Source organism: Hypanus sabinus, chromosome 11 (assembly GCF_030144855.1).
Source record: "Hypanus sabinus isolate sHypSab1 chromosome 11, sHypSab1.hap1, whole genome shotgun sequence".
Taxonomy (NCBI): domain Eukaryota; kingdom Metazoa; phylum Chordata; class Chondrichthyes; order Myliobatiformes; family Dasyatidae; genus Hypanus; species Hypanus sabinus.
Genome location: NC_082716.1, coordinates 62,985,693 through 62,999,045, shown reverse-complemented (window position 1 = coordinate 62,999,045; position 13,353 = coordinate 62,985,693). Strand labels below are relative to the sequence as shown.

General features: G+C 38.1%; 1 protein-coding gene across 1 annotated transcript in view; it reads right to left on the bottom strand.

The window, feature by feature from the left end:
- The window catches only part of LOC132402025 (testicular spindle-associated protein SHCBP1L-like), a 91,627-nt gene that overhangs the window by 57,091 nt on the left and 21,183 nt on the right, over nt 1-13,353 (bottom strand). The window contains exons 3-5 of the mRNA XM_059984488.1: nt 6,944-7,158; nt 6,775-6,861; nt 3,970-4,188 (exon numbers count right to left, since the gene is read on the bottom strand). Coding sequence (XP_059840471.1) covers nt 3,970-4,188; nt 6,775-6,861; nt 6,944-7,158 — 521 coding nt within the window. The remainder of the gene's footprint in view (nt 1-3,969; nt 4,189-6,774; nt 6,862-6,943; nt 7,159-13,353) is intronic.

Here is a 13,353-nt window from a genome sequence, read left to right as displayed (position 1 = left end):
ACTGAATTATGTGTCTCTCTCTCATTAGCATTTTTGAATGGCTGTCCCTTATCTCTCTCTTATTAGCAGCATCTGTTCTGCAGCTCTTCTTGGCTTCACACATAACAATCCTCAAAGAATTCAATCAGGCTTGGAAGGCACAACCTGCCCTTGACAAAGCCATGCTAACTATCCCTAATCAGATTATGCCTCTCAAAATACTCACAACTCCTGCCTCTCAGGATCTTCAACAACTCACCCACCACTATAGTAAGACTCACTAGACTATAATTTCTTAGGTTATCTCTACTTCCTTTCTTGAACAACATCCGCAACCCTCCAATCCTCCGGAACCTCTCCCGTCCCCATTGATGATGCAAAGATCATCTCCTCTCTCGCTTCCCACAGTAGCCTAGGGTACATACACCTCATCTGGTCCTGGCAACTTACCTAACTTAATGCTTTTTAAAAGCTCCAGCATATCCTCTTTCCTATGTCTATATGCTCAAGCTTTTCAGACCGCTGTAAGTCATCCCCACAATCGGCAAGGTCCTTTTCCCTGGTGAATACTGAAGCAAAGTATTTATTAAGTACTTCCACTACCTCCTCAGACTCCATGCACGTTTCCACTATCACAACTGATTGGTCCTATTCTCATCTTGTTCTTCACATACTTGTAGAATGCCTTTGGGTTTTCCTTAACCCTGCTCACCAAGGCCTTCTCATGGCCCCTTCTAGCCATCCTAATTTCGTTCTTAAGCTTCTTCCTGGCAACCTTGTAATTATCTGGAACTCTATCAGTACCTAGTTTCTTGAACCTTTCGTAAGCTTTTCTTTTCTTAACTAGATTTTCCACATCCTTTGTATACCATGGTTCTTATACCTTACCATCCCTTCCCTGCCTCAATGGAACATACCTATGCAGCACGCTATGCAAATATTCCCTGGACATTTGCAACGTTTCTGCTGTGCATTTCCTGCCTAATAATATCATATTTCCCCATACCCCAATTAAATGTTTTCCTAAATTGTCTGCCCCTATCCCTTTCCTGAGCAAAGGAGATAGAGTTGTGATCATCACCTCTAAAATGCTTTCCCACCAAGAGATCTGACACCTCACCAGGTTAATTTCCCAATACCAGATCAAGTACAGCCTCTCCTCTAGTTGGCTTATCTACATATTGTGACAGAAAACCTTCCTGTACACACCTAACAAATTTCTCCCCATCTAAACCTCTTGCTCTAAGATGTCAGTCAATATTAAGAAAGTTAAAATCTTCCATCACACCAACCCTACTGATATTGCACCATTCCACAATCTGCTCCTCGATATCCCTGTTTCTATTGGAGGGTCTATAAAACACTCTGTAGAGGTATTGCCCCCCTTGTTTCTGATTTCCACCCACAATGACTCAGTAGATAATTCCTCCATGACTTCCTCCTTTTTTGTAGCTGTGACACTATCCTTAATAAGCACTGCCACACCCCACCTGTTTTGTCTCCCTCCCTGTCGTTTTTGAAACATTTAGAGCCTGGCACACTCAGCAGCCATTCCTGCCCCTGAGACATCCAAGTCTCTGTAATGGCCACAACATCACAGTTCCATGTATTCATCTGCTTTGTTTATGATACTCCTTTCATGAAATAGACATGTCTCAAACCAACAGGCCAATTTAATCTTTGCTCTATCAACTGCCTATCCTTCCTCACCAACTCCCTACAAGCAGTCTCTACTTGTGCACCTACTACCACATCCTCTGCCTCTTCACTTTGGCTCCAACCCCCATGCAAATCTAGTTTAAAGCTTATTGTACTTAGCAGTGCTCCTGCTTCAAGAATCTTAAATTCTTAAAATCTAGAGCTCTTAGTTATAAACATAGTCAGCAAACAAGCATTCATTGAACTCTGCAATGAATAGGTTCACAAATGAAAAAAAAAGTCTCATTAATTTGGGATTTATGACAGCTTCTAGAATCTACAGTCAGGAAAATTTGGACTCATCATCCATATGTCTTACAATGGCACTAGATGACTCAAGTGAAATAAACCCACATCATGATGCCCACTGTGGATTCCTATAAGGTATAATTGCATGTTCAAGCAGCTGCACTTTAGCTTACTGTTCAATTACAAATAGTGAGAATGTGTACAATCAACATATTGGGATGTATGGGGTTTCCAGGGAGGGGTAGTGCATCTGGTGGTAGGCTTGTCATGCACTGCTCAGGGACAGCTCATTCACCTTTGGTTCCCACCTGCCACTCAGCTCTCATCTGTGGCTCCAAGTAAATGTGTGCAGGTTCATCGCTTCGACAGGCGGGCTAAACCAAGTGAGGGTAGCTGGGAATCTCTAACACTGGTGAGATAGGAATGTGCCTACCCCAGCACACGAAGCTAGTTCCAGCAGACTGGGCAGATGAGATCAACTACAAGATCCAATGGTCAAGAAGACGGCGCTGCAACGCTTTGTGGAGAGCAAAGGCATGACAAGCACAGTAGGCATCGTGCCTATCCACTGCAGTCATGACAATTTTTTGTACCATTGGACCAAGATTTTTGAGCAGAGAGGATGAAACTGCCCCAGTGCAAAGGCTTTTTCACTATAAAACTCCTCCCACACAGGTTACGTCATTATAGGAAACAACAGACCACAAACATACAAAACATAATTGAAATTTAAATATAATGGTAATTTCTGGAAAAGGAAGCATATTTACATCAGACAATAATTTCATACTATATGACTAAAACACTTGCTACTCATAAAGTGAATTTTCAAGGTGTAATTCCCAATTATCAATTGTTTTTAGGTTACATGGCTACGTATATGCAGTCCGCAACAACTTAAATGGAGGGAATTTCTTCAAGCTGTAAGTAATCACGACTCTGACTCTCCACTTCTAGAAAACCTTGGAAATGAAGTATATATTGCTCATTTATTTGAAGTATCAACTTAAGAATGACTGATATTATTAATTTCTCCTAAGGTAGACCAAATTGATCCAGATACATAGTTTCAAGACTGCAATGACCTTGATGGTACTGCTCTCCTATAAAATCCTGAATCTTGCTTTAGTTTGTTATTTCTTTTGTTTCTGCAAATAACCTTCCAGATTTAAAAGGACTATTTTATTCTTTTTGTTGTTCTACTAACTCACAAAGTTGAGATGCAAGTAACCAGTAACTAAAATTTAGGTATATGCCAGGTATTTACTGATACTTGTAGTTGTCTTGAATTTCCAAGGATCATAATCCCAAAGACATAAAGATTTGCTTTGAAATTTATGAACTATGTAAACAAAGTCAGAATATGCTAATAAAAGAACAAACTGATGACATTTTATGACTATTATCAGTTTATCACTTAGAGGACAACAAAAAGAATAAAATCGTCCTTTTGAATCTGGAAGGCTATTTGCAGAAACAAAAGAATTAACATAAATTAAAACAAAGATCTTCAGCAAAATTGAGCATCAAGTTATTAAAACCAAAGTTAATAACAAAAATCAGTGATGGTAATAATGACTTCTAGGTTAGTCAGGAAATTAAACAAAAATTTCAAGTTGCCATTATATAATCAAAAAATAGCTTCTCAGTTAACATAGGATGCAGTTTCACAAAACCTTGCACAGCTCTGAAATGAAAAAAAGGCCAAGAATAACCTTGTACAAAAATGTGAAAAAGGAGTTCAAACTGTCACCTCAAAAATACACATTCAATCAGTTGAATCTGATTAAGTACACTTCTCCACAATGGATTCCTTATTCAAGTACTCAACTCAACAAACCCTGTGACATTCCTTTTTTTCAAGTAGTTACCAAATTTCTTATCAAAAGTAATTCATGTACCATTATAACAATTGTGTAGACAGTTTCTCAAAGGGGAACAGTGATGTGTAAAATGGGGGTAATAAAGCACAAAGAAAATTTTAAGCATTTTACAAGTTAGCATTAATTGTTAAGTATTGAACTTTGAATTTGAGGTCGTTACCTAAGACGCAAATCTTCCCAGATTTTTAATAATCCACAGATCATTAAGATTTCATAGTATTTTTTCCAACATTCCACTGCTTCAGCTGCTGATGGATCTTCTCTTATATTGCTCTGGTACTCAATCAGCTCTGTACGTTTGTTTCTGTATTTTTCCAGAGTTCTTTTAAAACGTTGCCCTACAGGACCTGGTATTGTACCATCTTGAATATCATAAAATCTAAAAATGGTTAAAAGATCAATGTGAATATAAGCAGCAAACAATTTACTATATCACAACAACAAAACAGCAGTTGGGTAAAATATGCTGTCTACTTACAGTTACCTACAATTAGTTATTCCTACAGCACTGTGTAAAAGTCTTGGGCACCCTAGTTCTATATATGTCCCCAAGACTTTTGCACAGTACTATCTTCTGGCAGAATTTTCATGAATAAATATTTTTTGAATTGGAATTTCAATAGATTTTATACCAGTACCGACTGTGACCTTCTGAAATATATGATGCAGTTACTTTATTTTTAAATAAAGTTAAATAAATAGGAACTTAATTTTGATTTTATTTTTGGTTCTTTGATTTACTGAGTACAGTACTTGCAAAAGTCTTCAGCAATTTAGGAAAGTGTTAGCTAATTTTAAGTATTGCATTGTACTGCTGCTGCTGCAAAAAAAAACAAACCTCATGTCATACAATATGTGAGTGACGATAACCCTTATTCTGATATGGGTCTCTATTGTGGACTGAGACTAGGAAGGGGGCAAGGAGAGGGGATTCATGGTTGGGAAAAGGAAAAGTGAGAAGGGAGGAAGAGGGAAGCACTAGAGACATTCTGTAATGATCAATAAGCCAATCATTTGGAATCAAATGACATTGCCTGGTGTCTGTGGGCTGGGTCTACACCCATGCCAACCCTTGCCCCAGCACTCCCTCTCTGTCACCTGTCCCACACCTCTCCTTCAGTGATTCACCCTCACCATTATCAAAATCCTTTTGCTCCTGCCAGATTTAGATATTCGCTCTCTGCTCCACATTAATAAATACAGCACTGTGCAAGAGCCTTAGGTGCCGACGTGCCTTAGACTTTTGCACAGTACTGTATGCCTGCAAAAAAAAGAATCTCAGGTTTGTATATGATGATACACACACACACACACACACACACACACACACACACACACACACACACACACACACACATACACACGTATATATATACTTAGATAATAAATTTATTTTGAACTTTGAAATCAGCATGACTGCAATTAAGGAAATAAATCTGCACCAGAATATATTGTAAAACCACACTACACTGAGTTTTTATATTGTTGGTTACTGTCTTTGAACTAGGATTTTCCAAAGTTACATATTGGCAAATTATGGCTGAAAGCTGTGACTTGAAGGAAAAGTCTACTTGTGACCAGAATGAATAATTTAGAAATAAAATAGTAGTTCAGAGCAAATGTGTTCTTGCAAAGGTGAAGTTAAGGTCAACAAATGCAAGGAACCCTAGATGACATGAGATATTGAGGGTTGGACAAAGGATAACATTTTTTTAAAATCAGCAGATAATGAGAATCAAAAGAAAGAAAAGGCTCATACGATAAAGTCATAGATTATAAGCTCAGGAGTACAGAAAGTATAGTGGAACTTCTATATAAGTACAAGGAGAGCAATAATGGTATATATAGCTTTGGAGGCAAAATTAATACATTCTAAAAGCATTTTAAGTACTTAAAGGAGAAAAGGGTAATCAGGGAAAAAGTAGGGCCTATTTGGCTACAAATGGAGGAAAAAGGAGATTCTGGTTCTCCAACAGGAATTTTGGATGAACTAAAATTCATCTGAATTTTCTTTGACAATGTAAGAGATGAAGATTTCCAAAAAAATAGCAAATATGGAACCTTTATTCAGGATTGCAGCAGTTTGAGAGTGGGCCCCTATTCTACAACACTGAAAAAAACTATCTGGATCTGCTGTACTTGGCTCAATTTTATTACTATAGTAGAGGAACCCTAGCAGGAAGGATGTCTGCAGAGTGACAGTGAAGGATACAAAAAACGGGAAGCATTCTTAATTAATGCACAACCAGTTGAAATTGTCCAGAAAAACTGTTCCAATAATTTATGTTTCTCCAATAGCTTCATATCAACAGTTTGAGTAAAATACATTTTTACAATTCTGGTATATTTTTCATAGCTACCATTGGGGACTGCATCTTCTACAGCTCTTTGAAGTTCATAGCTTGGAGAGGTGAATGATTTATCACCTTATCCTGAGGGCTAAAAATCAGTACCTTGCTGTTTTTCTATTTTCTACAATATTATCAATTCCTTGTGCGTACAGGTTCTCATTATTACTCAGAAGTAATACCTAGTATGAAACAAGAGCAGAAAGTGCCGGAAATACTCGATTTCTTTGATCTGTTTCTGTACATTCTGTTTGTTTCAGATTTCCAGCATCTGCAGTTCTTTTGCATCAAATCTAACTTGAAGGTGTTTCAAAGTTTAACTCCAAGCCTCTATAGATTAATATATTCCAAGGCAGAATTAGTGTTAGCAAGGAAAATGGCATCTGATTTGAATTCTCCGTGCCTAATAATATCCAGTAACCTTGATTTGGATTTATAGATTATTTAAAATCAGCTTTATTTCTCAGTTCATTTTTATGTACAGACAGTAAGTACTGTTGAATTTTCACTCTTCCCTTAATCAGACACCAATAACCATGTTGAATTTTACTCATCTCTTTATTTTCCATTGGCCATTAGTTGTTATTGTTGGAAACAATTTTATGGAAGTGACTTACAAACGTATACGTTCCTCTATCAGTGCAGTGTAATTTTCACAGCCTTCCTCATCATCCCAGTCTCTCCATAGAAAATCATAAAAGAATCTGAAAAAGTTATTGACAAAAGTCATTTAAGTAACAGTCCATAGACAATGATGCAATATTAATGTAGAACATTATTATTTACCTAACATTTTCCAGAGCTTCAGCAATGCTGCACACAGCAGAATCCTGACCATCTATTGGATATATTTCCAGCAATGGAACGCAGTGGTCTAACTCATCCAAAACTTCCTCAACAAGTTCTCTTGGTAAATTAGCAACATTAGATGAATATGGTTCTAAAACGGATACTGTAGCTCGAAGATGAGAACTTTGGCTCTGTTGTGGCTTGCATATAGCCTGTAAAGCATTACATGAACATAAAATGTTAGATTGTCTAAAAAATTGACAAGCAATATTTATTAAGTGCATGCTCTATATGTAGAGATTACCTTCATACTACATAGTAAAAATATTTAAGGCACTATCTGTTCAATGTTATTTAATTTTGTGTGAACATATTCTGTATCACCCACCTGTACATAAAGCATTCATTTACTTCATCCTTTAACTTTATAACCAGGGTGTGCAAGTAATTTTAAGGATTTCAAAACTTGACAAGTAAGGGCCAAGCTATGAAAGGTAAGAAAATGGAACAAAAAGCAGATTGCAAGAAGATTGCTATGTAAAGAAGCATGAGTATATCACAGGCTTTCTCATTCATTTAATTCAGCCTCCATGATAAAACACTCTGTATTAAAGCAGCTGGGAGGTTATAAGCTTATGTTTACCCCATAGACCTATGTTACTATGACTTCCCAATTGTACTAAGGTTCCTTAAGGTTGTTATAGCCAAGGGGTGGTGGGGGTTTGGGAAGGGGGACAAGCTCCCACTACCTATTAAATATTGCAACACCATGCACTTCAAATAACCTCTGACAACCAAGTCCAGCTCATGGCCTTCAAATGTTGCTTAGCTGCTAAGACCAATGGAACCATTTCTACTGACAGTGGAAGGGGCAAAGGTGGGTCACTGGGACCTTAAAACCAGTTGCTTCTGGTAGATGGGGCACATCAGCCATGGTTTGAAGCTCATCTCAGAAAATGAAAATTCTAAACTCAAAACTCCATTGCCCTGGGAATAAACCCTAAGGGAAAAATAGGGAGCGGGCATCCCTAAGGCAGTCTTACACTGAGTTCAACACTGAATGGCAACTCCTGCGAAACTGCTGGTGCCAAACTGTATTGGTCTCTGTCTTTCCTTTGGGTCATCAGATGTGTGGAGAGGGGGAGCTTGCTACATGGTCAACAGCTTGTATCACCAATGCTTGCATATCTTGACAGCTAAGATGCAACATCAATGGTTGACCCTGGCTGCTGGAGCCTCAGTAGAACCAGCTGTATTATCCTAACATTTTGGTAGACAACTTCCCACCCTGTGTAAACCTAAACTCATCCAATTTTCTATTGTCCGTATTGTAATTAAGTCCTCCTGAATCACTATTTCGGTTTACATGGGTCCTTGGTCTGCTTTCATCACAATTTAAAAATTTCTACTTCCACATTCAAATTTTGCCATGGTTTTGATTCTCCCTATTCAAAATGCCCTGCATTCCTCCAACTCTGGGTTCTTGTTCATTTGTCATTTCCATCATCCCATTACTGCGAGCTGTATCGTCAAGCTATTTTCAAATGCAAGGCTCTGGAGCTTCTTTGTAAAATTTAATTCAATGCTCCAGCATCACCTGTGCTAATCCATTTGTCTTAGTATCTTTAAAGAGAAAACACGAGGAAATCTGCAGATGCTGCAAATTCAAACAACACACACAAAATGTTGGTGGAACACAGCAGGCCCGAAACGTCAACAGTGCTTCTACTTATAGATGCTGCCTGGCCTACTGTGTTCCACCAGCATTTTGTGTGTGTTGTCTTAGTATCTGTCACTTTTTGGCTTATTGCATACATGAAAGATACTCTGGGTATTTTTCTGCATGAAGAATGTAAGCACTGAGCTTCATTGTGAAAACCTTCCAAACACAAAAACCTGAAGATGGTGGAACTTTGAAAACTAAATAGAAATTGCTAGAAAAGCTAAGCAGGTCATCACAATTTGTGAAAAATGAAATGGGGTTAATGTTTTGGATCAATCAACTTTCATCAAAATGATTAACATTGCTGCTTTTAAGATAGTGTCAAGTAATGATGTTGTCTCAATGCAGTTTGCAATGAGCTGGAAATCAACTGTTTATAAAATAACGTGGCTTGAAAAAAGAACAAAAATAAAATCCTAATTACTACAGTATGCGGCTAATAGTAATGCTTCTTCTTGAGAATTAATCCATACAGGGGAAAAATACTATCAACTCCAAGGCTATCATCACTATAGCTCTTCCCATCCTGTCTCCTGTAAAAATGATATTCCCTTTTCTCAGTTGCTTCACCTCCACTGTATCTGTTCCCAAGATGAAGCTTTCCTTTCCAGGACATCAGAGGTGTCCTCCGTTGAAGAAGGGGATTTCTCTTCCTCCACCATTGATGCTTTCCTCACCTGCATCTCCTCCATTTCCTGGACATCTCTTCTTGCCCCATCTTCCTACCACCCTAACAGGGATAGAGTTCCTCTTGTCTTCATTTACCACCCCATGAACTTCTGCATCCAGCACATCCTTCTCCACAACTTCCACCATCTTCAATGGGATCCTACCACCAAACACATCTTTACCTTCCTCCCACACCCAGTTGCTGCTTTCTGCAGGGATTGCTCCTTCTCCGATTCCCTTGTCCATTCATCTCTCCTCACTAATCTTCCTCCTGACACATATCCCTGCAAGCAACAGAAATGCTGCACTCTCTCATTTACCTCCTCCCTTACCTCTATATAGGGCCATAGTCCGTCTTCGACCATGATGAGCCTACTCAGGGTGGAAGAGCAACACCCCCACTTCCATCTGCGTTGCCTCCAACCTGATGGCATGAGCATCAAATTCTCCTTCTGGTAAATTTTTTCCCTTTCTCCTTCCCTCGTCTTCTATTCCCCATTCTGGCCTCTTACCTTTTATCCTCTCCTGCCTATCACCTCCCCCTGGTGCCCTTCCTCCTTCCCTTTTTTCCATGGTCCACTCTCCTTTCCTATCAGATTCCTTCTCCAGTCAAACTTGCTTTCATCTATCACCTTCTCATCTGTTCTCCTTCCCCTTCCCCACCCTTTTTATTCTGGTGACTTCCCTCTTCCTTTCCAGTCTTGGAAAAGAGTCTTGGTCTGAAAAGATCGACTGTTCATTTCCATAGCTGCTGCCTGACATGTTGAGTTCCTGCAGCATTTTATGTGTGTTGCAGTTGTTGATATAATTCTTTCAGGATAAGGTCTGCTAATGTATCTTGATCTTAATTAATCATTACATAATCAACAGCCACATCCTTGTTTGTTCTGGACGTATTGTACGATAATTCTTCCATTTTATGTGGCAAATAACCATTGTATAACACAGGTAAAAGCTGATGTAATGCCAAAAAGGGGATTTTTAAAAATATATTTTCCTCTGAGAAAAGGATAAAGTAATTTACTGATCTCTAAAGTGACCTTGTGTTTGAAATCACTGAAATCAAATGGCTTCTTCTTTCTGGAGCATCACAGGAGTTCCACTTGTGCATATTCTGCAACTAAGATTGAGCTACTTTAGACTGATGTTATTTCTAGGAATATATTAATTCATGTCTCAACAAAACTTTAACGAACAACTAAACTTTCCATGGCAGTAACACTGCCCTAGAATCTTCATAATAAATACTCTTCTCATTATTTACAAATTAACTTGAAAAAAAACAGCCTCATTTATTTTGATTCTGGAAAGATTGCTTTCGCAATTTGGTTAACATTCAGGAACACTGATGTTGAGGATAATACAGAATCTGATATAATTTTCTGCACATAGACAAGACTAGAACAAACTTGCTCTACACCATTTTGTAATGTAGTCAAGTCACTTTTTGTTGTCATTTCGACCACAACTGCTGGTACAGTACACAGTAAAAACGAGACAATGGTGCTACATGAAACAGTACAAAAACTACACTGAACTACATAAAAACAACACAGAAAAAGAACTACACTAGACTACAGACCTACCCAGGACAGCATAAAGTGCACAAAACAGTGCAGGCATTACAATAAATAACAAACAATAGGCACAGTAGAGGGCAGTAAGTTGGTGTCAGTCCAGGCTCTGGGTATTGAGGAGTCTGATGGCTTGGGGGAAGAAACTGTTACATAGTCTGGTCGTGAGTCACTTCTTTCAAGTTGAAAGTACTTTGTGTACGTTCTCTGAACTAGGATTCCTGCAAGATAAAGAAAAAAACTGTGCGGGTGAAGGTGGTTTCTCAAATCATCTATCGCCAAATTTCCAAAGTTTTGGGAAACATGACAATATAATGATTAAGATTAAGACAGGGTGTCTTTTTATTGTATTTATAACATCTACCTGCATGCAGATTGATATCCATTTAAATCAGAAATGGCTTTCATAGAATTTTTTTTCTGCATCAGCTTTTCTGAATCTTAATTACTCACATAACATCAACTCATGGGAAGTATTTTTTGAAGGCAACAATTAATTATTGAATGAATTGGTCCAGAAAAAATGGGCATCTGTATTTGAATGGCTGGGTTTTCCTTTAACTAGTGATAAAATGACATGTGATACATACTGCATTTGTCTAAGGTCTGATAAGAGTAAAAATACTTTACATATTCTCCCTGAGATTGTGTGCATTTCTTCTGGGTACTTTGGTTTCATCTCAAAAATAGTGTGTTGCTAAATGGTACAGTCTGGGGGGGGGCGGGTTTGATGAGAATGAGGGGAAAATGAAATGAGATCACTGTAAGATAAACATGAAGAGACCTTAACAGGTGGCATGGACTTGTTCAGCCAAAGAGCTTGTTTCAGTGTGCAAGGCTTTATCAGTGGGCACATTCTCCTATTTAAAATAATGAGGGCCCAATTTAGAGAACTGGCCAGTCAATGTAAGTATACTGTATATTACTCCAATCAGATTCTTTCCACTGGCTGATATTCTGTCTTGCAGTTGGATAGTCTTCTACAAAAAAAAAGGTTTTTTTCCTTTAGGTAATTTAAAATGCAGTAAGATTATCAATAATCACAAACCTTCACATTCTCCTACTGACGAAACCAGAAGTATTTAACAATTTACACCTAGCCTTATTTAATTGGAAGAGTTCATAGCAAGCCATCTCAAGTCTGAGGAAACGCGTGTCCTTTGGCTTTGTCTTTGATCATATATTTGGCAGACTATATATTGAATAACCATGTATTAGGGAGCTCAGCAAAACTTCTGATTCAGGGAGATACTGGGGACAATAAACCAAACAAAACATGAACAAGATTTTCAAAATTTCTAATACTACGTTCTCATTGAAGCCAGTGCTTCAAAGTTAAACTTTCCTTCACAAAAAGGCATCTGCAGTTCTCCTTAACTCCTGCTGCATCTCACTTGCCAATGAAATCCTCGATTATTCTGTTGCCTCTAAGCTTGCCTATTCTTTGCATTCTTGATCAGACTATCGTCTTCTACCTTCTGCAAATAAGGTACTTTCAAAACCCTGCTGTCCATATCCCTGTCTGATTACCTAAGCTGGCCTTAGAAGAGCAAAGACTCAATTTTAGAATATTCATTTTTGATCCTTTCATCACCATTTCTCAAGCTTCACAAAACTGTGCATTATCTCCACTCCTCCAGTTCTTGAGGAAGCAGAATTTTTATAGGTGGCAATACCATAAATTGCCATGGATTTGGGCCCAAAATGTTTTCTGAAAACATTCCTGCCTATTTTCCCCTATTATGAGGCCCCTTAAACTTTGATCTTAGTCTAATGTTTCAAATATGGATACATTTTAAACATTCCAAGGAAATATTTTATAATATTCCAATGAAAACTTTGAGTTAGATCATATTTATCCCAACCTGCAAATCACAGTTGCCTAATCCACAACCCTAACACAATCCCTATGCCCACAATAACTACTTGCAGTCCTACATGACCAGATAAGCTGGCCTTGATATCACATTCACCCCACAATGCAATGAAGTCTGCAAAAGGCTCATATCCTTCCATCAGCACATCCTATAGTGTCACAACCTGACAGTATGTGCTCTTGACCTGTTTATTGATTTCTGAATTGTATGACAGTTAGCAACATATAAAGATTCAAAGCATTTAGATTCAAAAATTAATTTACTTCAAACATTTTAATTGCTATAATTAATTATAAATATAACATTAACTAACATAAAAACAACATTTACCTTTACTATCTGGATCTAATCAAAAAATCATACAACATGGCTGTTAAGCTGAGAGGGCCAAATACCAATTTGCTTTGACACCTTAATTTATCACAGCCGACTTCCCCCCCCACCCCCCAACCCACTCTGAGCTCAGAGCTCATTCCAGTGGTTGAGCAGAAGAGTCTGATCTCTTTGACACCAGACTCTGATCTCCAGTGGATTCCATACTTTCATGCAGCAATGGATAGGTAT